The sequence below is a fragment of the Patella vulgata genome, chromosome 1 (assembly GCF_932274485.2).
Source record: "Patella vulgata chromosome 1, xgPatVulg1.2, whole genome shotgun sequence".
Taxonomy (NCBI): domain Eukaryota; kingdom Metazoa; phylum Mollusca; class Gastropoda; family Patellidae; genus Patella; species Patella vulgata.
This window is the reverse complement of record NC_065879.2, coordinates 89,500,917-89,525,944: the sequence shown is the minus strand read 5'-3', so window position 1 is coordinate 89,525,944 and position 25,028 is coordinate 89,500,917. Positions and strand designations below refer to the sequence as shown.

The window sequence follows — 25,028 nt, the reverse complement described above, 5'->3', positions numbered from 1 at the left end:
ATACGTGGGAAAAGTAATATTTCAAGTAATTCTGTTAATAAGTTTGTTTGTATACGGTGATTGAAATGACGGTTTGTCGATATTATTTACAAGGAAGGTGTAAATTTGGCAGTAATTGTCGTTTTGAACATTCAGATGGCGGAGGTAATTTATAAAATCATCATAGGTTCAGTTCAAATGACAAATTCAAATTGATATTTTCTAAAAATAGAGCCTTGTAGCCTAACACAGCCAAGCAGATGATGTGATTGTTAATTTTTGGAATATAAAACCTTCATAATTAATATGTAACCAACATTGCCTGAGTAGAACGAAGCTGGTGTGATCGTTGTTAAATATAAAACCTACATAGATCTAATTATATCTCAGTTGATACAAATAATGTTAAAGAATTTCGTTTTTCCGAATTGATTTTAATTTAGATCTAAATTGTATGACTAATTTTTTTTTAAAAAGAAAAGAACAGAAAAGTGTGACAATTATTTTCATTGACGTCAAAAATATGTGATGTCATTGATTAGACGCACCATAGAAATACTTCTATGGGCAAGATTTGGCAAGTTGACATGCACATTGCTAGTTTTGCCCAGTGTATATGGGTCAGGTCTTAATTTTTTAAAATCAATTCAACAGTCTGTGGGTGACAGTTTTAGTTACACTCTTGTGTTATTGGAAAAGGGCTTTGCTCTATATTATTCATAATAAAGGGTGCATAACCTATCCATAAAATTCGACATTAAGAACATTGATTAGAACTTAATATTTTTATTATTTGTTGATTTGTTCAACTTCAAATGTACTTATAAGAGTTCAAAGCTTTTCTGGGAGGTTGGATGGCCGAATGGTTAGCATGTGTGCATTGTATCTTAAGGTCTGTCATTGAGTCAACTGGCGTGGTTTCAATTCTCCGGTTGCGGTTGTACGTGACAAGGAGTAGGGTTGTCTGTCCAACCTCGTGGGTTTTCACCGGGTCCTCAGGTTTCCTCCCACTGCTCAAGCAAATTATTAAAATAAAATTGAACCATATGTTAATCCCAAAATGATCTAGTTTGTGTAAAGTCGATGTTAAACCCCATTTCTCTCTCTCTCTCTCTCTCTCTCTCTGACTGAAGTTTGAATCCATCATAATTTTGTAAACTGAACTATTTTTAAACTGATGTTATACTTTTAGAGATTCAACTTGGTGTTTAAAGATGAAATATTTCTTGTTTTGTAGGAAGTGCCAATCGTCAACTACAGTTTGATTCAGGACGAGATAATAATCCCTATAAATGGTCAGCATCACAGAACAATAAACCAGCTACAAACGCACAACAATGTACACCAGAGGAAATAGTGTAGGTCATTTTAAAAAAGGGGGTTTCGGTTTGGTTGTCGCAGGATTTAACATGTGCATGTTAGATCATGCGTTCTGTCAATGAGTCAAGTATAATGGGGTTTAGATTTCTCGCTTGAACAACAAAATACACAAGAGAAAATAGTGATGGTCATTTTTAAAAAAGGGGGGGGGTCGGTTTTGTGGCTGCTGGGTTTAACGTGTAAACGTTAGATCATTATGTCTGTTATTGGAGGGGCTGGATGGCCAAATGGTTAGCGCTAGCGCACGCTGTGTCATACGGTCTGTCATTGAGTCAACTGGCATGGTTTCAATTCCCCGGTTGTATGTGACAAGGAGTAGGGTCACCTGTCCAACCTCATGGGTCTTCTCCTGGCCCTTCGGTTTCCTCCCACTGCTAAAGACCCCCTTCACGTAAGAGAATTATTGAATTAAAATTGAGCCATATGTTAGTCCCGAAATGGCCTAGTTTGTGTCCAGGAGACATTAAACCCCATCTCTCTCTCTCTCTCTCTCTCTCAAAGGATTGTTGTATAATATATTCCAGGAATGGATTAAGTGTCATGATTCAGACATGGGAACAAGGAAAGATGTGGCCATTTTCCTGTGTAGCTCTAGAGAAGGACATGCCCTGTATACCTGGTACGTATAATAACTCAAAGACCTACACTGGCGCATTGAGTTTAAAATTCTGTGTATGATTTTTAAACTGATCCACCACAGAGAGTCTGGGCACCGCTCTACCTCAAAGAGCTTATTTCTATCAATGTACCTTCATATCGTGTCAGAAGTGCTTGTTCGGTTTGGCTCTGCCACTCCACTCTACGACCAAAGGCGTATGGTGACTGTGCTTTCAATGTCTATGCACCCATATGTATGTATATTAACAGTCTAAAGGCCACAATTTTTGACCAAACTCTTTTTTAAACATTATGACCCTTTAATTAGCGTAAGTTTGCTTGTCTACTCTTGTGAGGCTACAATGAATGGACAAATCTTTTTAAAACCCTAGAATATTGATTCTTATGAGTAGTTGTGATTTAATTTGCGTCTTATCATTTTTTTTCCCCAGAGTTATGTCCCTTTGATTAGCTCAATTTTGCTTGTCCACCCTCTAGAGGCCACAATTTTTGCTTTTGGCCAGTTTTTTTTGTTTTTTTTACGAGACAAAGCTGCTTTGTGGGCGTATTTCCACTCTTTGCGGGGGTGGTGGAGGTGGTTGATGGCCGAATGGTTAGCATGTGTGCGCTGTATCATAAGGTCTGTCATTGAGTCAACTGGTGTGGTTTCGATTCCTCGGTTGTACGTGACAAGGAGTATGGGTTTTCTCTGGGTTCTCCAGTTTCCTCCCACACCTAATTTAAAGACCCCTACGCGCAAATATTGAAATAAAAATGAACCATATGTTAGTCCCGAAATGACCTGTTTTTTGTCGAGTGGACGTTAAACCCCATTTCCCTCTCTCTCTCTCTTTGCATGGCTATCTTTCTGTATTAAATTTTCTCTGTTTATTTTTACAGAATTTTCTGATCTTTCTACGGATGAGTTACGATGGGAAGCTTATGAAATGATGAAAACTTCGGGTAATTTGAATACATATGTAAGTACAAGGCTAGGCTTATAGGCTCTCTTCTCTTTTCTAAACTAAGATATTATATTTATAGCACGGTTATCATGAGGCTGTAGGCCGAGGTGTTAAACCTGTTAACGAAAGAGGGGTGCTATAAATGACTTGTAACATTGACACATGCTCAACATGCTCGTAGTTATTGCACAGAAAACCCACCCCACTTCTCTATATGATTTCTACTAAAACTGGTGTAAACCAGCAAAAGTATGCAACAACATTGAAAATGTCTAGTTACTGCACGGTTAAGCTCCACCCAATCTACTACCGGAAAAACAATCTGTTTATTCAACAAAAAGAATAAAGAAGATTTCCCTCCATCTTACAAGAGATATTATATTTAACCGTACCACACATAAACAGTTACACAAATCAAACCTACGGACATGACACAATATACACTTACACCTCAATCATCAAACGTACATATCAGATCAAATGAATTGATCCAAAGGCTAGCTGTACAGCACCGGGCCACTGCTGATAATGCTTCCTTGAAAATGATGAACAATAAATGAAATGAAATAGGGTTTAACGTCCTACTGTTTTGCCTGGGCAGTGGCGCTATGCCCTACTCTTATATCGAATTCCAACTGCCAAGGGATATTTTACGTGTACACCAATGTATACACAGGACTAGTTTTTCATCCCATTCGAAGGACTAGACAGCTGTCCTTGTCAGGCCCCACGTCCCGCACCACTGCTCTCAAGACCTCAGGCTGCAGACTCTGAATGTCTTGACTGACCCCCAACCTAAAGACTCTGAATGTCTTGACTGACCCCCCAACCTCAAAGCTCTGAATGTCTTGACTGACCCCCAACCTCAAGCCTCTGAAGGTCTTGACTGACCCCCCAACCTCAAGCCTCTGAAGGTCTTGACTGACCCCCCCACCCCGACCTCAAGACTCTGAATGTCTTGACTGACCCTCAACCTAAAGACTCTGAATGTCCTGACTGCAGACTCTGGATCTTCTGTCAGTCTTTACTCAATATTCTCCTCGGTCAGAAATACAATGATCAATTATCACAGAGAGAGAGAGAAATGGGGTTTAACGTCCACTCGACACAAACTAGGTCATTTCGGGACTAACATGGTTTAATTTTATTTCAATAATTCGCTTGCGCATACAGGTCTTTAGCAGTGGGAGGAAACCGGAGGACCCGGAGAAAACCAACGAGGTTGGACAGGCGACCCTACTCCTTGTCACGTACAACCGGGGAATTCAAAACCACGCCAGTCGACTCAATGACAGACTTTATGATACAATGTGCGCACGCTAACCATTCAGCTATCCCCCCCCCCAATTATCACAGACAAATAAATAAACCTTTTAAACATGTTTTATATTTCAGACTGAGAATATTAAACGATTATCGAACGAATATAGTAACAAACGTCAGATGTTGAAAAATCCATCAGCTAGTGTCCGACAACAGTTGGTGAGTACCATATATTCGATTTGTGAGTACCATATATTCGATTTGTGAGTACCATATATTCGATTTTGTGAGTACCATATATTCGATTTGTGAGTACCATATATTCGATTTGTCCAGATCACACAATTAATTTTACTTTACTTTATTACAGGCCAAGCAAAATGTTTGCTATAGCCAAAAACATATATACAGATATAAATAGTATGCATTGAAATTTATATATACATAGATAACAATATAAAATATATACCCCTCCCCCTTTATAAACTCTATTGTACACCCATATCACTGAAAATAAATTCATATATATAATCCCCCTCCCCCCTTTATAAACTCTATTGTACACCCATAATTAAACATACCATTATGCAAGAGCTAAATCTGTCTATTGCAGGTCTTTCTTAAGGCCTGAAATGTTTTCTAAATTATTAATTAGACATTAATTAACTTATCCAGACCATAATCAACTCTCGATGGCATCAGGTTTCTCCCATATTGAATAGAACAGTTCAGCCATATTTTGATTTAAGCTAAAAATGGAGGAGCAAGACTTAGCTTCGAACAACCAGTACGGTGGTTGAAATTATTGCGCACTTCTTGTCAAACCTTCCAAGGCTAATATATTTGCTTGCAATAGAGTAATTTGAATGAAATTTTCAAATTATTCATTTTACATTATCTATTTTCGAACTATTATAGCAAGAATGGCTAGCTCTTTATCTATATCTTACATAATGTATTTTTAAGAGAGAGAGAGAGAGAGAGAGAGAGAGAGAGAAATGGGGTTTAACGTCCACTCAACACAAACTAGGTCATTTTGGGACTAACATATGGTTTAATTTTATTTCATTAATTTGCTTGCGCGTAGGGGTCTTTAGCAGTGGGAGGAAACTGGAGGACTCGGAGAAAACCCACGAGGTTGGACAGGCGACCCTACTCCTTGTCACGTACAACCCGGGATTCGAAACCAAGCCAGTTGACTCAATGACAGGCCTTATGATATTGATACAGCGTGCAGCGCGCACATGCTAACTATTCGACCATCCAACCCCCCCTGTATCTTTAAGAAGGATGTAAAATGTTTAATGTATTATTTTACAGATTGATTTTATTATTTCCTCCCGACAGAATAGTTCTACATCAGACTCCAAGTAAGTTAAATTAGTATACCTGTTAGCCTTTATTGTAATCATAATCATAATATTTACTGTTACTTACCTTGGGGATCACGTGGCTAAGTGGGTAAGACGCTGGCTCGCTAGCCTGGAGGTCGGGTGTTCCATCCCTGCATTGGCCGAGAAAGTTCATCCAGATTTTCCGGCGTGGTTTCCCCTTGTCAGTGATGCGGGACGGACAAGGACAGCTGTCTAGTCCTTCGGATGAGATGAAAAACCGAGGTCCCGTGTATATATTGTATTTGTGCATGTACAGTGTTCAGGGCGGGAAGAGACACTTCCGTCTAGAGGATTTGGGAAGAGAACATGGCATCGGCCTCCCTTAATTATTAGTGATAATAAAATTTACTAATCAGTGATTTAAGTGTCAACAATACCAATCTGGTTAAAACACAGATCCAATTTCGTTTCGTTTTTATAGTTCAAAATTTCGTTTTTACTTGTCTTTACTACACTTGGATCTGGAAGCGTTGTTATTTAACTCGTGTTCTGCTTGAAATGAGGGGTGAGCCAATCAAATGGTCTGTCGAATCGACCGTTTGACCTTTTTTGCGCGGAAGTGTGGGTAGACATTAGCGGCAATAGAAATCAAAACAAAGCAAAAGAGATCAAAAATACATGGCGGTCGCTAATTGGTTAATCGTATGACTGACGTGATCGGGTCAAATGTCGCTTGCTTGGTACCTGACGTCATAGAACGTGAACTCCCACTATAACTTGTTAGATCTACATGTAGTGTAGGCCATCGAAAGTATAAAAACGAAACGAAATATAGATCTATATTTTAATTAGATTGCAACAATACCTACATGTATTCAAGTAAACTTAACTCACTCAGTGAAATTCCCCTAAAAATCACTAGTGAAATTCAAGTGCCAGTTTCTACTTGTCAGTGGTGCAGGATAGAGGGCCTTGACAGTTAAAAAATTTAAAGTAGTATATTAAACCCCATTTCATTCATTTTGATTTAAATTTTATTATCTTATTGAATGTTGTGTAAATTTCAGGTCGTCCATATTTAAACCATCAGCATTCGGAAGTAAGTTGACATCAGTACTTTATAATCTTTTATTGTTAGGGTTAAATTAAGTTGACATCATCATCATCATCATCATCAGTAATTTATAATGATCATCATTTTACGATCATTTATTGTTGTAGTCTTGACTGAACAAGCCAGTATTATCTTGTGTCTCATGTTTTGGCGTATTTTTGTTGCAATTATCACTCTTACTTTTTACATCACATTTATAGCTTGTGTTTCATTGCCTGGCAACCTATCTGATTTATAGCTCTCGTTCGTTGTGTTTTGATTGATCATTGAAAAGTTTGTTGACCAATCGTATTTTGACTAAGAAAGAGTATTCAGTCCAGTAAGGCTTTAAATTTCGTTGAAAACGGAATACCAAGAAATGCTTTAGCTATGTTACTCAAAGGCTACACAAATTTGAAACTATGTTCTACGGAAACACCTATTGCTTTCCTCAGGTTAGCAGGGAGCCAAAGTGGCTCAGTGAGTAGGACGTTGGTTCGCTGACAGAGGTTCCGTGTTCGATCACTGCGTTTGCTGAGAAAGATCATCAGGATTTTCCGGCGTGTTGTAGGACAGAAGACCTGGAAAGGGACAATGTATAGTTGCTTGGATGGTACAAAAAACTGAGGTCTGATGTACACATGGGCAAGCCCGTAAAAGAACCCTTGACAGTTGTAATTTGATATAAGGGTAGGCCATAGCACTGCTGTCCTGGTAAAATTTTCCCTTATAGCACTCTGCATATCGTATGACCATTTTCATAGCCCAGCTGGTGTAGAGAATTAGGACGTTAAACTCCATTTCATTTCATTATTTTGGGGGTGGATGGCCGAATGGTTAGCATGTGCACGCTGTATCATACGGTCTGTCATTGAGTCAACTGGCGCCGTTTCGATCCCCAGTTGTACGTGACAAGGAGTAGGGTCGCCTGTCCAACCTCGTGGGTTTTCTCCGGGTCCTCCGGTTTCCTCCCACAGCTAAAGACCCCTACGCGCAAGCAAGTTATTGAGATAAAATTGAACCATGTGTTGGTCCCGAAATGACCTAGTTTGTGTCGAGTGGACGTTAAACCCCATCCCTCTCTCTCTCTCATTTCATTATTTCTTCAGGAAAAGTGCTTTTCCTGGAAACTTCTATTCTAGTTCCATATTTTTTAAGTTTTGAAATTTTGTACAAAACAGAATTCAAAATTAAATTCATTGGCTTTATTTTATTTTAGCATCAAGTACCCCCTCTACCAACAATGGCATTTCTGGAGGTCAGAGTTCAAATAATATTTTTGGAGGTCAGAGTTCGTTTGGAAGTTCTGTTCAACCCAAGAAAACAGATAATTTGTTTGGCGGGCAAAGTAGTTTTGGAGCACAAAATCAAACCTCTGGAAGCATGTTCGGAAACAATAATCAAGCGAGTGCCAGTACATTTGGGGGTCAAAGTTCAAGTAGTATATTTGGAAATGCTGCTCAAGGCAGTACTTTTGGTGCACAAGCCACAGGTGGCGTGTTCGGCAACACGGCACAAGCAAGTTCTTTTGGACAGGCTTCAACCGGACAGCCAGCAAGTTCAATATTTGGACAAAGTGCAACATTCGGACAGACGGCAGCACCAACACCAAGTTCTGCAGGATCCATATTTGGACAAAGTGCAACATTTGGACAGACAGCAGCACCAACACCAGCCACCGGGACAGTGTTTGGTCAAGGTCAAAGTCAACCAAGCTCAAATCCCTTTACCACAAATCCTGGAACCCAATCCGGTTCTCTGTTTGGCTCAACAGGGTTTGGAACCACAGGAACAAGTTCAACAGGAAGTTCTGTATTTGGAAATAGTGCTGCCCCTAGTGCTGGTTTATTTGGTAAAGGACAGACAACTCCTGCTCCACTTTCCAACACCAAGAATACCGTGTATACACCCATGGACAAACTAACAGCAGATGAAAAGGCGCAATTTGAGGCAGATCATTTCACTTTAGGTCGGGTTCCGATTAAACCACCTCCAAGGGAACTTGTGAAATAAATCGTCGCCTAGAATTTGTGTCAAGTCTTAGCTTGGAATTCTTGTGAAAAAAATGGCCGCCTAAACACGTGTCAAGTGGGAAGTCTGAGTCTAGAAAATTGTTTCAAGTTACCATTCGTGGTACTTAAAGACAGTGATAAGTCATTATGATTCCTCGATCCAATATATGGGACAAAGACACTGATAAGTCATTATGATTCATCTATCCAATATATGGGATTAAGACACTGATAAGTCATTATGATTCATCTATTATAGGATTAAGACACTGATAAGTCATTAAGATTCATCTATCAAATGTATGGGATTAAGATACTGATAAATCATTATAATTGATCTATCAAATATATGGGACTATCAAATGTATGTTTTCCGGCAAGTTACCAAGGTTACAGAAAGGCCTGGTAACCATCTTCCACAATTCCATTTTGAGTTTGTCATACGTTAATTTGCATGAAGTCAGCTCAGAACTATCAGACCACAAGGAACAGTGCTCAATTCAACATAAGGGGCTGGCCTAGGTTCCACACTGGCTCATCACTGACCAGGAGATTCAGGGTCCGATCGCAGTGTGGGCCGATAATGTGGGAGAAAACCTATGAGATTGGGCAATCTACATACAGTATTGTCACTTATGCTACTGATATAGAAACCACACCACTTGAAGGCCTTATCATCTTAAGTGCATGTGTTAGACAATTCGACCACTAAATCTCCCACAATATAAACCTGATTATCTGAAGAATTTTGGGGCCTATGCCCAAGCCTGTTACTGCTCAGTCTCATGCCCACATTTGCCCATCAAGCGAAGCGGTATTCATGTTAGCTGTCTAGAGTCTATCCCCAGAGAAAATCCAATAAAATATGAAATATTTTAATAAAATATATTGTGTCATGGATTTCAACAATTGTATATAATTAACGATTACTGGTATAAAAAATTTTCTTGAATCAAATAAATAAAATATTTTGTAATATTTATATTGACTTCACATTTACATGTAACAAAAAATTTCTGGTTCTCTGCTAAATAAAAACAGGGGCCTGTTTCACGATATTCTAACTAAGATAAAATCCAAATTTTAGTAATTTGATTGGATAATATTAGATTTATTTTAGTGCTTAGCCAATCAAAATTGAAGTATCTACTAAAATTTGGATTTTATCTTTAGTTAAGATTTCAAGAAATGGGGCCCAGTCTCATTAATTACCACATGTAAATATTTTACCCTGGTTACAGGAATTCATAGGCTCATTTATCAAGTACACAGCCCTGATGTATGTTAATGACAATCATAAATAATACTGGATAATCATGCATTCCTATAAACAAACAATTTAGCCAAGTAGTGATTTATTAATATGGGGGCCACGGTGGCTTAGTGAGTAAGACGCTGGCTCGCTAGCCTGGAGGTCGAGAAAGTACATCTCGATTTTCCGGCTTGGTTTCCCCTTGTCAATGGTGCTCACTGTGTACACATTGGCGTGCATGTAAAAGATTCCTTGGCTGTTGGAATTGGATATAAGAGAGAGAGAAATTGGGTTTAACATCCACACGACACAAACTAGGTCATTTCAGGACTAACATATGGTTTTAATTTTATTTCAATAATTCGCTTACGCGTAGGGGTCTTTAGCAGTGGGAGGAAACCGGAGGACCTGGAGAAAACCCACGAGGTTGGATAGGCGACCCTACTCCTTGTCACACACAACCGGGGGAATTGAAACCCTGCCAGTTGATTCAATGACAGACCGTATGATACAGCGCGCACCTGCTAACCATTCGACCCCCCCCCCCCCGAATTCGATATAAGAGTAAGCTGCAATGCCGCTGCCTTGGCAAAATCTCCCTCACTGTATGGCTTATGCCTGTGTTCATTAGACCACAAAAGTAAGAAACTCCCACCCACAGCTGATTTTTGGTAACCAGAATATTTTTGGGTGTGGCATAAAATTTCATACACATTCTACTTTAATTCTATGTTGGGGGAGCCACAGTGGCTTAGTGAGTAAGACATTAGCTCTCTACCTGGGAGGTCTTGGGTTCGATCCCTGTCTTGGCTGAGAAAGTTCATCGATATTTTCCGGCGTGGTTTCCTCCTTGTCAGTGGTGTAGGACGGAGGGTCTGGCAAGGGACAACATATAGTCCTTCGGATGGGAGAAAAAATATGAAATGAAATGGGGTTTAACGTCCTACTGTTATGCTCCTATACTGGGCTAATGAAGACATGCATACACCATACAGTGTGCTATGAGGGAAATTTTGCCCGGGCAGCAGCACTATTGCCTACTCTTATATCGAATTCCAACTGCCAAGGGATCTTTTACGTGCATTCCAATGTATACATGGGACCTTGGTTTTTTATCTCATCCGAAGGACTAGACAGCTGTCCTTGCCAGGAGAAAAAATAACAAGGTCTTCTGTACAGATTGACATGCACATAATAGATCTCTTGACAGTTTGAATTCTATATAAGAGTAGGCTGTGGCGCCGCTGTTAGGGAAAAATTTCCCTCATAGCACAGTGCATGGCAAAGCTATCTTCATTAGCCCAATTTTATTTCATTTATTACGAATAATGACTAGAATGGACACTGCTATGTTTAGGACTCAAACACAGTATGTACAAATTATTGACATTTAGAAACATACCTTTCAGGGGAAGCAGTCCTGTCTATCACAACTGGATTTTAGTAATGAGAGAAATATGGTTTAACATCCACTTGACACAAACTAGGTCAGTTCGGGACTAATAAATGGTTCAATTTTATTTCAGTAATTTGGCAGTGGGAGGAAACCAGAGGACCTGGAGAAAACCCACAAGGTTCGACATGCGACTGTACTTCCTTGTCCCGCATAAGCTGGGAATCAAAACAACATCACTTGATTTCATGCGCATGGGTTAAACCATTATACCACCCCACCCCCGAGTTTAGAAATGATTAAATTATAAATAAATAAAAGATATATAATGTTTAAAAAGCTTAAAATAATACAACAATCAAATATGATTAATCAGCTGATACATAACATGGACACTTATCAGAATCAAACTGGTAGCCATCTTGGTCAACTGATGACTCAGTTACCATGAGGATGATATAATCATCTGCAGAATATTGTCTAACAAGCCAAATTAATTTATTTTCTTCAGCTTTTCATAGGCTGAATATAATTAAAGGGACAATAACACTCTTGCTGGCTTGACAGCTCCAGAAAATAAAAAAATATGTGTTAGTGTCCTACCTGTTGTGTAAATTATCCATTAAATCCTATTTTACTTGTCCATAGGGTTCACAAATATTTTTAAATCCAAGTCACATTTGAAAAGCTTTACGTCAGGCTTTTCGAATCATTTAGTTGAATTTTTCCAATTTTTTAAATTAGGTGTGTTAAGATGAAATTTGTATCATCAATTAATTGTAATATTGTAAAATAGTACAATTTGTTGACCAGAACAAAGATTGGGACATATTATTCAGTTACAACAAGAGTGGTATTGTCCCTTTAAAGATATATTATGTAAGATTTAGATAAAGAGCTTTCTTGTTATAATAGTTCAAAAATAGATAATAAAAAATGAATATACTGAACATTTTCATTCAATTGACTGTTTGAAGATCGTTTATTATTGTAGCAACAGACCATTTTATCATAAAATTTTTAAATCTCATGGGTGTTTAAATCCGTTTAAATCTTAGCCATCTGATGGTCTAGGGAGTTAAGTATAGGCTTGTCATCTGAGTAAATATCTAAATAATAATTTCAAGCCAAAAGAAAGGTCTGAAATAGACAGATTTAGCTCTTACACGATGCATCTTTAAAGACACACTACGCAAGAGCTAAATCTGCCTATTGCAAGTCTTTGTTTTGGCTTCAGAAGTTATAGAAATTATTAATTGGACCTTTATTTACATGACAAGCCCAAAATCAACTCTGTGGACCCTCGGATGGCTTGGATACAGTCTGGATTTAAACAGTCGTCACTGATGTCCCTACCGGAGACTATCGATGAAAGGCCTGTTAATCGAGGGTACACTCGATATCGAGAATGTTACTTGATAATTCGAGAATATGTGGGTGGAGTTATCGACTGTCAATCAAACGATCGTCAATTCTCGGAGACAGTTTATGCCTATTTCTAGTCCAAACTTCCAAAAGTGACAACCCCGTTCAGAATAAAGTAATTTGAGTGAAATTTTCAATATTTTTTCATCTATTTTTGAATTATTATAGCCATAATGCCCAAGTCTTTATTAAACTCTTAACTAATGTATCTTTAAACTGTTTTAAAATCAGGGTTACTATGGTTACAAGTTTTTCCGTCATGATTAATTCTCCTTCTTCTGACCCCGACCCTTGAAATCATCCATGCTGTTAGAAATTTGAAAAAAATCAACCAAAAGTTGGCAACATTTAGTTGGTAACATTCTGAAATATAACAAATAAATATTTCATGACAGGCCTTGATAAAAATCAAACATGGCGGACAGGCCTTAACACAATCTCGACTCCCAGAGACAAGAGTTTACCTTTCGTTTCTCTCTGGGCAATCGCGTCGGCCATACATTGACCATTTTGAATGTCATGTGATGTATCCTTTCACAGGTCTCGTCAGAAAGATCCATGATGGCAGCTCAAACTCGTGTTTCTTCACTGTGTATTTTACGCTCATATGTCTGAATCACTCACATTGCTCGCTAAAAATAGTTCCCGGAAAATCATGAAATGGCTGTTTTTGATTAAACTTTTGATGTCAAGATGTGGAAAATGTTCCAAGGATCATTAATATGTAACTCATGCGACGAACCGATGTCTAATTGTCGAGAAGCTGGCAGCGTTTAATTCAAACAAATCCAGCCAATCAGGAGCTACTGGGGGAGGAGCTTATGAACCGAATTCAGGCTGAAACATTGTCGGCGATATTTCCCAAAGAGAGGCGCACGGTAAACTTCTCTCTGGGAGCCGAGATTGGCCTTAACAAATATCAAACATGGAGGACAGGCCTTAATCGAGAATAAAGTGCATTGAGCACTAGACAACCTTGACCCAAGCTTATCTTAAAATAATAAATTAAGTGAAATTTTAAAGTCTCTGGTTAAGAACTCTTGATGCCCTGTGTTAAGACCTTAATGCCCTATATTTAGACCTTGATGCCCTGTGTTTAGACCTTGATGCCCTCTATTTAGACCTTGATGCCCTGTGTTTAGACCTTAATGCCCTCTATTTAGACCTTGATGCCCTGTGTTTAGACCTTGATGCCCTCTATTTAGACCTTGATGCCCTGTGTTTAGACCTTGATGCCCTGTGTTTTGGAATAATTAAAACTTATATAGGGTTGTAATTAATCATATAAGGATCATGTTAGTTAATTTGATATCACATGTGTTGGTGGACTGCGGCGACGGAGCGTGATGGCCGAACACACACACACATACACAGGGGCGGATGCAGGGGTGGGGGGGGGGGAGTGTTGGAGGATCGAAACCCCCCTCCCTGCTCAGCTACATAAATTTTTATACGCCCACATTTTCATGTGGACGTATATTGTCGTCGCCCCTGTCCGTCCGTCCACAATTGTTTGTGAACAGTCTACAGGTCACAATTTTTATCCGATTTAAATGAAACTTGAAATATAGTTTTATCACCCTAAGATCTCGGTTCCTTTCGATATTGGCATGTATCGGACTGTAACTTCATGGATTATGGCCCCTGATTGTACGAAAAATCACGTTTTTAGCTTGTGAACACTGTAGAGGCCACAATTTTTATCCGATTTTATTGAAACTTGAAATGTAAGTTTATAACCCAAAGATCTTGGTTCCTTTCGATATTCGCGCATATCGGACCGTAACTTCTTGAATTATGGCCCCTGATTGTACGAAAAATCACATTTTTAGCTTGTGTACCCTGTAGAAGTCATAATTTTTATCCGATTTAAAAAATCGTATTATTATATCACCGTTACACCTTAAGGACGGCTGAGTTCGAATTTCGTGAAAATCGGCCCAAAACTGACAGACAAAATGGCCGCCCTTAGTTCTCAAATAGTGTAAAAATATGGTATATCAAGGTTGTGGACCCTATAGAGGTCACAATTTTTATCCGATTTTGTTGAAACTTGAAATGTAAGTTTATAACCCAAAGATCTCGGTTCCTTTTGATATTCTCGCATATCGGAATGTAACTTTCTGAATTATGGCCCCTGATTGTACGAAAAATCGCATTTTTAGCTTGTGGACCCTATAGAGGTCATAATTTTTATCCGATTTAAAAATACGTATTATCATATCACCATTACACACTAAGGATGGCTGAGTTCGAATTTTGTGAAAATCGGCCCAAAACTGACAGACAAAATGGCCGCCCCTCGTTCTCAAATAGCGTAAAAATATGGTATATCAAGGTTGTGGATCCTATAGAGATCACAATTTTTATCCGATTTTCTTGAAACTTGAAATCTAAGTTTATTACCCAAAGATCTCGGTTCCTTTCGATATTTGCGCATATCGAATTGTAATTGTCTGAATTATGGCCCTTGATTGTAGGAAAAATCACTTCCTTTTTAGCTTGTTCTCTATCCATCTCTCGAAAATGTGGGCGTATCCTGCCTGGCAGCCACTGGTTTTGTAAATCAACACTTTTTATGAGAAAAGTTTCTCGGCCGTGTGCTTTATCCTTTATCGTCAGATGGGCACTTAAAGCACGAGATAATGATATAGACATTATGTCATATCACAATTAATGCTTTGCATCCATGAAATTGAATCACAATGTCATTGTATTAATTCATAATAAAAATTGACGTCAAACGAGGTGTTGAATTTCTCTGTTTAAAAAGCTCAATGTGTATGTATATACGCCAAAATGACGATAGAGACCATGCGGGAGGTGGGGGAGGGGGGATACATTGTCTCAGGAACCTGACAAACCCACTCCTGCAAAAATTCCTGGATCTGCCCCTGATACATACACACACACAGTTTTATTATCAAAATTAGCCTTTCAGTGTCAGGTAGAAATAACTTACCCTTTCAGTGCCAGGAAGAATGACAGAGTTTTAGGAAGAAATAACTTACCCTTTCAATGCCAGAAAGAATGATAGAGTTTTAGGAAGAAATAACTTACCCTTTCAGTGCCAGGAAGAATGACAGAGTTTTAGGTAGAAATAACTTACCCTTTCAGTGCCAGGAAGAATGACAGAGTTTTAGGTAGAAATAACTTACCCTTTCAGTGCCAGGAAGAATGTCAGATTTTTAGGTAGAAGTAAGACAGTCTGATTACACAAGATGGCATCCATGATTTTATTAACAGCGTATTCTGGATCTAATATAGGTAGCAAGAAGGGAAACCTGTTAAATAAAATATCACAATCAGACACAGGCGGCGTCCTTACTGCACTGCTGCGGTGACGGAAAATGGGCTCAGAGCGCATCGAGATCGTTATAAGAAATGGGGTTTAATGTCCATTCGACACAAACTAGGTTATTTTGGGACTAACATATGGTTTAATTTTATTTCAATAATTATTAATTCGCTTGCGCGTAGAGGTCTTTTAGCAGTGGGAGGAAACCGTAACACCCGGAGAAAACCCACAAGGTTGGATAGGCGACCCTACTCCTTGTCATGTACAACTGGGGACTCCAAACCACGCCAGTTGACTCAATGACAGACCTTATGATACAGCGCATACGTGCTGACCATTCGGCCATCCAACCGTCCTAGAAGCCTTGTAAAAGCGTAGTGGAAATGCCAGATATCCTGCTGTGGTTTTCATGGTCGCAAATGATCGGCGAGTCACGCCGTTTGGCTTGAGCATGTTCAAAACCAATGCCAAAATTCTACGATCTGACCTGGAAAGCTGCGAGAACGCGACTTTTTTCAAGTTTGTAATTTTTGGGACATTTTCTCGCATTGTGTTAACGTTTGCCGGCGGCCTTCTGCATTTCCTGGTCGCTGTACGGCTGCAGCAGCACAGTAAGACCGCCACCCTGGTCTGACGGGGGCATAAGGCCACACAAAAAAAAATATGCTACTTTTCATTTCTCTGTTCCTTTTTAGTCGAAAACACTAAGTAAGTACATTTCAAGAAGTTTGAGAAGCATATGTTCTGCTAAGCTTTCATTTGAAAAGGTTTAATTGGTCTTTTTGTGTATAAAAGATGTGAACAAGAGTAAAACGGCATTACAAAACAGTATACTAAATGGAAGCCATTTAGTGCAGAGATCTATTCTCAATGTAGTGTAGGTAGTTCTCAGTGTGGGGCTGTTAACTTACCTAGTTTTAACACCATCAAACATTCCAGTATTAATAAAATAAGGGCAGACAACAGTCGTGTGTACACCTGTTTTACCCTGACTGTTCAACTCAAACCTCATGGACTCGTCAAATCCTACGGCGGAATATTTACTGGCGCAGTAATCGGCAAGACCGGTAACACCCAGAAAACCTGCCGAACTCGCGATGTTCACCAGATGACCGTGATTTCTTTCAATCATACCGGGTAGAAAACATTTGGCCGTCTGAAATAAAATCGAAAAATATTAAAGCTACAGTATTTAAATCCATAGACTAAAAGCTACTAATTTTGCACAGCTTATTGCAGATCTTTGTTTGGCCTGAAATGTTATATAAATTATCGAGATACATTATGTAAGATTTAGATAAAGACTAGCCATTCTTGCTATAATAGTTCGAAAGTAGATGATGTAAAATGAATAATTTGAAAATTTAATTCAAATTATTCTATTGAAAGCGAAGATATTAGCCTTTGAAGGTTTGACAAGATGTGTGCAATAATTGCAACCACTGTACTGGTTGTTCGAAGCTAAGTCTCGCTCCTCCATTTTTAGCCTAAATGAAAATATAATGTCTAATTAATAAATTAGAAAACATTTCAGGCCTAAAGAAAGACCTGCAATAGGCAGATTTAGCTCTTGCATTTAATGTATAATTAATTAGATATTTATATACATGACAAGCCCATAATCAACTCTCTAGACCTTTGGATGGTTGCGATTTTCCATGGATTGAAAAACGATTGCCATTTAATGATCTAATTTAAAAATGAATCATCTAGACTTTGTTTATAATCGTAATAATGGTACTTGACAATCAAAACTAACTTGTGAACACTACAAAACCTGATGGGGGGGTTGGATGGCCGAATGGTTAACATGTGTGTGCTGTATCATAAAGTCTGTCATTGAGTCAACTGGTGTAGGGTCGCCTGTCCAACCTCGTGGGTTTTCGCCGGGTCCTCCGGTTTCCTCCCACTGCTAAAGGCCCCTATGCGCAAGCGAATTATTGAAATAAAACTGAACCATGTGTTAGGCCCAAAATGACCCATTTCTCTCTCTCTCTCTCTCTCACAAAGCCTGATAACTTCGCTCAGAAACGAGTAAATTGACCAAAATTTTCAATATATTAATTTTTAATTTTCTACATCTTACATAATGCATCATTAATCAACACCAATATATACTCAAATTGATTGATCACTTGGCTTGGATTCAATCCGATTAAAAACAGACACATCAATAATTTTATATTCACAAGATTTTTTGGAATATTTTGAACGCACAATTGCGCAGTCTGGCCCCGAGTTCACAAAGCCTTCTCAGACAAAAGTTAAGAATTTACTCAACTTTGAATCACTGTTTATGAGAAATATCTTTGATCCAGAAACACAAAACTTTGCACATAGTTTCTTATTGATGTATTTGATACATTAAAACAACAACAGTTTTACAAGGGGCTATATTTGAGTTAAAATAAGGTGAACAATTTTGAGTAAATTCTTAACCTAAGTCTAAGAATGCTTTGTGAACTTGGGGCCTGCATGAAGGTTTTGAGACTTACCCAAAAATGTGCCATGATATTCACGTCCATAGTTCTGATGACGAGATCGTCAGGGCAGTCAAGAAATTTCTTGCCAGTAACAACACCAGCATTGTTAACTAATATATCTATCTGTCCGACATCTTTCTTTACCTGGTCAAAATAAAATATCTTACACTAGCAGCATTATATACATGTAGCATAGGGGCGGATCCAGGATTTTCAGAAAGGGGGGGGCGTGCTGCCTCCATTTGGGAGAGCGAAGCCCGGCCCTCCGTGGGCGAACTGATGGGCAATCAACCAAGTCACCAACCGACTCATTTCGGAGTAAATTACAATTTCCACACTAAACTGACTTAATTCCTTTCCCACGAGAATATATGGGGTGTCCCCCCCCTCCACCCCCTGGATCCTCGCCTGTAGCATTCCGTCACTAGGATTATATATAGCCATCAACCAGAATTAATATCACTCCAGGGGAGCCACGGTGGCTAAGTGGGTGAGAGAGAGAGAGAGGGGAATGGGGTTTAATGTCCACTCGACACAAACTAGGTCATTTCGGGACTAACATATGGTTTAATTTTATTTCAATAATTTGCTTGCACGTAGGGGTCTTTAGCAGTGGGAGGAAACAGGAGGGCCCGGAGAAAACCCACGAGGTTGGACAGGCGACCCTACTCCTTGTCACGTACAACCGGGGATTCGAAACCACGCCAGTTGACTCAATGACAGACTTTATGATACAGCGCGCGCGTGCTAACCATTCAGCCATCCAACCCCCCAAGTGGGTGAGACGCTGAGGACCAGAGAATGACCTTCATATTTTCAGCTCTAAATTGGGGGGGGGGGGGGGGGGAATCGCCAAATGGTTATCACGTGCGCGTTGTATCATAAGGTCTGTCATTGATTCAACTGGCGTGGTTTCGATTCCCTAGTTGTACGTGACAAGGAGTAGGGTCCCCTGTCCAACGTTGTGGGTTTTCTCTGGGTCCTCCCACTGCTAAAAAGAGAGAGAGAAATGGGGTTTAACGTCCACTCGACACAAACTAGGTCATTTTGGGACAAACATAATAATATGGTTTAATTTTATTCCAATAATTCGCTTGTGCATAGGGGTCTTTAGCAGTGGGAGGAAACCGGAGGACCCGGAGAAAACCCACGAGGTTGGACAGGCGACACTACTCATTGTCACGTACAACCTGGGGATTCGAAACCACGCCAGTTAACTCAATGACAGGCCTTATGATACAGCGCGCACATGCTAACCATTCGGCCACCCACCCCTACTGCCCTCCTTAGAACTGGTATTGCTTTAGGCTGACTTTAAAAATATCTTTGTTTCGCCTAACGCGACCGACTAACTAAAACCACCCCCGACTTAAATTATTTTATTGCACTTTTCCGCGATCTTTTTATTTTATTTTGTGTGTCAACCTGAAATATATCACGAGAGTTATTTCCCTTTACTATGGCTATGGTTTGATTCATTATTGAAACTGGTTGATCAAGACGAAAGCATCATAGGTGTCGCTTCTCAACAAAATGGTTGTAGACGAAAGCACGTCCATTCCAACGAAATGATTCTGCCTCTATTTTTCTCGAAAACGGATATTGAATATCCGTTTTCGAGAAAAATGAAGGCACAACCCGCACAATCGTTAAAAAACGTGTTGAGGGAGTTTCAAACGTCAGTTTCTGGCAATTCGTGTGCGAGTCGTGCATCACGAAAAATCCCGATGTCATTGATTTGTTTGACAATAAAAGAAGACGAATGTTTGCACCCGGAAAATTATCAAGCTGTCAAATTAGCTCTTAAAAAAAAATCTGAAAAAAAACCCCGACCTACGGACCCTTCTCCTCGATTGTGGGTCGGGTTTGGTGAAACAAAGATATTTTTAAGGTCAGCCTAATTGTGTAAATATATTATATCTCTCTACCTCATTAGCTGCTTTATATATCTCATGTCTATCTGTCAGGTCTACGGAATAAGCCATAACTTTCCCGCCACGTTTTCTGATTTCTGAAGCTGTTTCTTCGTTTCCTTTATTATTAACATCCCAGACAACAACACGACATCCTTTCTCCGCAAACTTTATCGCCATTAATCGACCAATACCAGAACCTGTAATAAACAAAATAAATCTGATTAAAATTTCATTTTTTTTATACTTTTGATGGCCTACACTACATGAAGATCGGACCGAATGCTGTGTAAGGTCGTGTCAGAGGTCAGAGAGAGAAAAATGGGGATTAACGTCCACTCACTTGACACAAACTAGATCATTTCGGGACTAACACATGGTTCAATTTTATTTCAATAAATTGCATGCGCATCAGGATTTTAGCAGAGGGAGGAAACCAGAGGACCTGGCATGGACAATAGAACACAAGGTCTGTCTGGGAGTGGGGTCATTATCTGTACATGCTCAAAATATCTAAATCCACTAGATTCTCAAAGGACGGTGGCTGAGTGAGTAAGCTGTTGGCTCGCCTGGAGGTACCGCGTTCGATCCCTGTGGTGGCTGAGAAAGTTCATATCAGTGGTGTAGGACGGAGGGCCTGGCAAGGGACAATGCATTCGAATCTGTCGAAAAACCGAGGTCGGCCATGTACACATTCATGAATGCAAAATTTATTTATTAATGGATTTATTTACAAATAAGCCTATTTGATAAAGCTACATTTAAATAGCATAAAACTGTTTACAGATTGGAGATATCTTTATTAGAAGCCAAGATATGGACATTTATGTTCGGTGAATCGGGGTACTTTTTGTCTAAAATTTTATATAGACTCTTATAGAGAAAGTCTCAAGCAATTTAAAATAGACTGACAGGTCAATGGCACAAAATTCAGGAATTAACAATGGATCAGAAGCACATAATAATGCATAATACCTGGACAAAATATCCGATCTTGCTGAAAATTGGCACAACGCACGCCCAATCGATACTCTAAAGTATGACAGAAAAAAAAACATAGGTCGACCACGATGTCGGCCATTTTGAATAAATTAAGAACAAAAAATGCGTAATATTGTTGAAATCGTAACTATTTATATTCAAATTCCTGTTACATTTACAGAATAATTAACAATTAATACAACATCTAACCAAATAAGAATCATGGTGATGCAAATATGCAAATTAGGTGATGTCAGCCATATTTGAATCCAAGATGGCCACCATTATATAATCTAGTATGGAGTTTATAAGTGTCTATATATGTAAAAAAAATAAGTGGTTTATTCATTAAAAAATCTTGAATCAAACCTTACTAAAAAAAATTATTGGTCGATATTGGCCATTTTGAAATTCAAGATGGCTGCCACCAGCGTCCACAAACTATTTTATCGCAAACCAAAAAAACAAAAAACTGAACAAATGTCATCATCCAACATATCAAACTGAAGCAAATCTAAACAGCAATTCAAAAATAACACTTTTTCACTTTTTAAACCATTACAGTAATAACAGACAAGACAAATATAACTTATAATTTAATAAAAAATCAAAAAGTATCATGTTTAAATGTATTTTCTGTGATAGAAAAGTCATGCAATGATGTATTAGCATTTAGGAATCAAAGGGAGGTAATAGGACAGAGTTCACTCCCCTTAGACCACAAATATCATTAATCTGAGAAAAAATCTGTAAGATTCTGAATATTTTATACAAAACTGATCATCTTTGGTGGATGCTTAGTGAACATGCTAAGTAACATTATAATCATTTAAATTCCATTTTTTGTCTGTCAAATTAAAATATTTACAATATCCGTCATTCTATTTACTGCATTTTAGTAATGATAGTGACCCTTGTGACATTAAGGATAAAATCAACAGATTTTACAAATCCACTAGCAAACTAATTTTACATATAATTATAAAGTGCAATATTTATATAAAATTGTGCTGTATAAATAGTACTGAATCAAAGCATCACATGAATGATTATTTTACTGATTTGTTCACTTAAGTAATTGCAATATATCCTTTTAGTTTTACTGTTTATTTTGGTGGGGTTTTTACGGCCACAAAATGTTGTTTTACGTTGTAGGTTTTTGTAGCCCTATTCTCAACCCTCCTCCTTTCACAGCTCGTGCTTGCATGGGACCGGCCTCGACAGATTTAAACAGGACAACAGTAGCAAAGACAACACACACAAGAAACCTATTACAATAACACACGATATAAGGAACAATTATGAAGATAAACACACACGACGATTGCTATGATAGTATTTTTTCAATCCTTTGTCATTAAAATGGATTTTGTCCATCAAAAGGATCATCAGGCAGGATGCAGAATATTTCTGAAAAAAAAAAAAAAAGACATGAAACAATCATACAAAAGACGGTTAATTGCTTTTCTCTGAGATTCACAAACACTTAAGGTAAGACTGGGAGATTTTGAGAAATTTTCCCGCTCAACAATACTCCCCACATACATGTATGCAGATACATAATAGGCCTACTAAAATATTACTAAGTGTAAGTCTGCTGCTAACGTCTTTACGCGTACTATAAATAGGTAGCCTACTACGTAGGTAGATGATTTAGTTTTCTGTCGTAGGCCTACTGATTTTATATTTTATGAAAATTTTAATGTAAAATCTAATTAAAATTAAAATTTTCATTCAATCAATGATGCTATTTTTTAAGTAGGCCAACCTGTAAGTAAATTTACCAGCATCAACAATTAAACGAGAAAACTGACAGTGACAAGATCAAGACTTCTATAGTCTATAGGCTAGCTAAAAAAAAAAAAAAAAAAAATATTTTATCATGTCTTTTAATTGTATTGATCAAAATCAAAAGACAGTAGATGATTTAGTCTTCTGTCGTACTGATTTTTTATTTTATATTTTGATTCAAATTTGAATGAAAATTTTAATGTCGTCTAATTAAAATTAATTTAAATTAAGACTTTAAAACATTAAGAAGACCTACCTATAAGTAAACTTACCAGCATCAACAAGAATTAAACGAGAAAACTGACAGTGACAAGATCAAGACTTCTATAGCTAACAAAAAAAAAAAAAAAAAAAAAAATATTGAAACATTGCATTGATCAAAATCAAACTAGCTACTAAGATAGGCATACATTACAAAACAATGACAACTGCTGATTGAAGCAGAAGACTGTACCATCCAGACGTTTTTATTTCTGTTTTACTGTAGACAGACATACACGTCATAAACTGGATGAATAGGACTACATCAACTTCTAACGGCTCCTGCATTTCGAATGGGACATGCTGGTTTACCGTTTGTCAACAACAGCCATTGCAAAAACGCAATAGGAACCGTTTTATAAAGTGGAGAAATGAATTTCCAACATCGTTTTGCGATTAAGTTAGATTAAGACGAATTCTACATTTGAAAACTTACATAATGCTCCACAATCTTCTTCTGTGGACACGTCCTTGAAAATCTCGCGAAGAAACGTAGCGCGGCCACGCCCCCTGGATTTTGTCTCGAGAATTGAGGACTACCCCTCACTCACATATTAGCTTCGTAGCTATTTATTTATTAATATTTTAGAATAATTTTTTTTGCAGTTTGTAGAAAACATATTAGTCTTCACAAATCCGCGTGCGCGTGTAAAAATTTTCTTTTCTAAATATTATTAAAAAGCAATTTTTTCCTTCAATTTGGCATATCTTGGCTTCTAATTCGGTTAGAAATCGGGCGCAAACGGTATAAATAATTTTAGGATTTCCTCTTTTTGATTGGACAGGAAATTTGGTTCTGCGATGCATCCCCATTAGCTACGAAACGACTAAAAATAGCATACAAAAATCGAAAATCGTAAAAATCTGTGTGCCACAAAATTTTACGGCGAGAAAATCCCTCGATAAGCCGTATACGCTTTTTAACGGACGATTTCTCGGCAGGTAATTAGCGTACCAAAATATACATAACACCATTGACAGGCTAATTCAATTCTGATTCATACCATATAAATCATTATAATTTTAAGTAGAGACATCTGCTTACAAATTAGTGTTTTGTAATACGTGTCCGGATTTTTGACGCCATCGAGGAAAATTAGCCACGATGACGTCACAGCATTCATAGCCCTACGGCCGGGAGTGACGGTGACATTGGCATGCAAGAACCCTTGACAGTTGGAATTTGAAATTAAGATAATTTATAGAGTGGCTGTCTAGGCAACATTTCCTCATAGCACACTACATGGCGTATGCACGTCTTCATTAGCCCAGTCGGGGCAGAACTGTAGGACGTTAAACCCCATTTCATTTCATTTCCTAATCGGCTTCATTTTTTTTCAGCAAGAATATACCTACCAGCTCCTGTGATTAACACAGTGTCATGGGAGATATCTTTGGCGAGAAAGGAGGCTGGAACGAAAAACAGAACAATTCCCTCAATCCAGTAGTACACCATTTTCAACAACATCTCCAATAATTCAACAAAAACATTCGCCATCGTTCCGATCTTTCTTCTCGACCAAATAATCACAACCTGCTTGTCCTGGGAAACTTTAACCCCCCTGGATGATTAGGACTACATCGAAAGATTCCTTGTCAACCAGACTA

At 38.3% G+C, this 25,028-nt stretch overlaps 2 protein-coding genes and 1 long non-coding RNA gene across 7 annotated transcripts; 1 reads left to right on the top strand and 2 right to left on the bottom strand.

Moving 5' to 3' along the window:
* LOC126812229 (nuclear pore complex protein DDB_G0274915) lies at nt 1-9,605 on the top strand. Of its 2 annotated transcripts, none has more exons than XM_050538547.1 (8): nt 1-144; nt 1,217-1,337; nt 1,884-1,978; nt 2,857-2,936; nt 4,317-4,403; nt 5,505-5,554; nt 6,586-6,617; nt 7,831-9,605. In XM_050538547.1, exons 1-8 carry the CDS (start codon nt 66-68, stop codon nt 8,622-8,624), a joined length of 1,338 nt encoding a protein of 445 aa, XP_050394504.1. In that variant the 5' UTR covers nt 1-65; the 3' UTR covers nt 8,625-9,605. The 2 variants fall into 2 exon arrangements, with proteins under 2 accessions (XP_050394504.1, XP_050394587.1); XM_050538630.2 differs by lacking the exon at nt 7,831-9,605 and adding an exon at nt 7,067-7,107.
* LOC126815651 (protein dhs-3) lies at nt 9,556-25,028 on the bottom strand. 4 transcript variants are annotated; one of them, XR_007678074.2, is made up of 7 exons: nt 24,777-25,027; nt 20,403-20,587; nt 18,487-18,618; nt 16,903-17,147; nt 15,852-15,977; nt 10,509-13,056; nt 9,556-10,470 (listed from the first exon to the last, which is right to left on the bottom strand). XR_007678074.2 is itself a non-coding variant. In XM_056099403.1 (7 exons), coding segments are annotated over exons 1-7 (930 nt in total). In that variant the 5' UTR covers nt 24,919-25,028; the 3' UTR covers nt 9,556-12,899. The 4 variants fall into 4 exon arrangements, 3 of the variants coding, with proteins under 3 accessions (XP_055955378.1, XP_055955376.1, XP_050397408.1); XM_056099403.1 differs by having other exon boundaries at nt 9,556-12,900; nt 12,958-13,056; nt 24,777-25,028; XM_056099401.1 differs by having other exon boundaries at nt 9,556-12,909; nt 12,940-13,056.
* LOC126817412 (uncharacterized) lies at nt 21,500-23,925 on the bottom strand. Its single transcript, XR_007679016.2, has 3 exons — nt 23,857-23,925; nt 23,432-23,489; nt 21,500-22,778 (listed from the first exon to the last, which is right to left on the bottom strand). It is a non-coding gene; the product is annotated as an uncharacterized LOC126817412 (long non-coding RNA).

Bases quoted from the DNA above. Each gene is read 5' to 3' on its own strand.
- LOC126812229 (XM_050538547.1), top strand. From the start codon at position 66: ATGACGGTTTGTCGATATTATTTACAAGGAAGGTGTAAATTTGGCAGT. The intron at 2,937-4,316 runs GTAAGTACAAGG...TTTATATTTCAG, and splicing joins CGGGTAATTTGAATACATAT to ACTGAGAATATTAAACGATT. The intron at 5,555-6,585 runs GTAAGTTAAATT...TGTAAATTTCAG, and splicing joins AGTTCTACATCAGACTCCAA to GTCGTCCATATTTAAACCAT.
- LOC126815651 (XM_056099403.1), bottom strand. From the start codon at position 24,918: ATGGCGAATGTTTTTGTTGAATTATTGGAGATGTTGTTGAAAATGGTG. The intron at 20,588-24,776 runs GTAGGTATATTC...TGTTTATTACAG, and splicing joins TGTGTTAATCACAGGAGCTG to GTTCTGGTATTGGTCGATTA. The intron at 17,148-18,486 runs GTAAGTCTCAAA...ATTTTATTTCAG, and splicing joins ATATCATGGCACATTTTTGG to ACGGCCAAATGTTTTCTACC.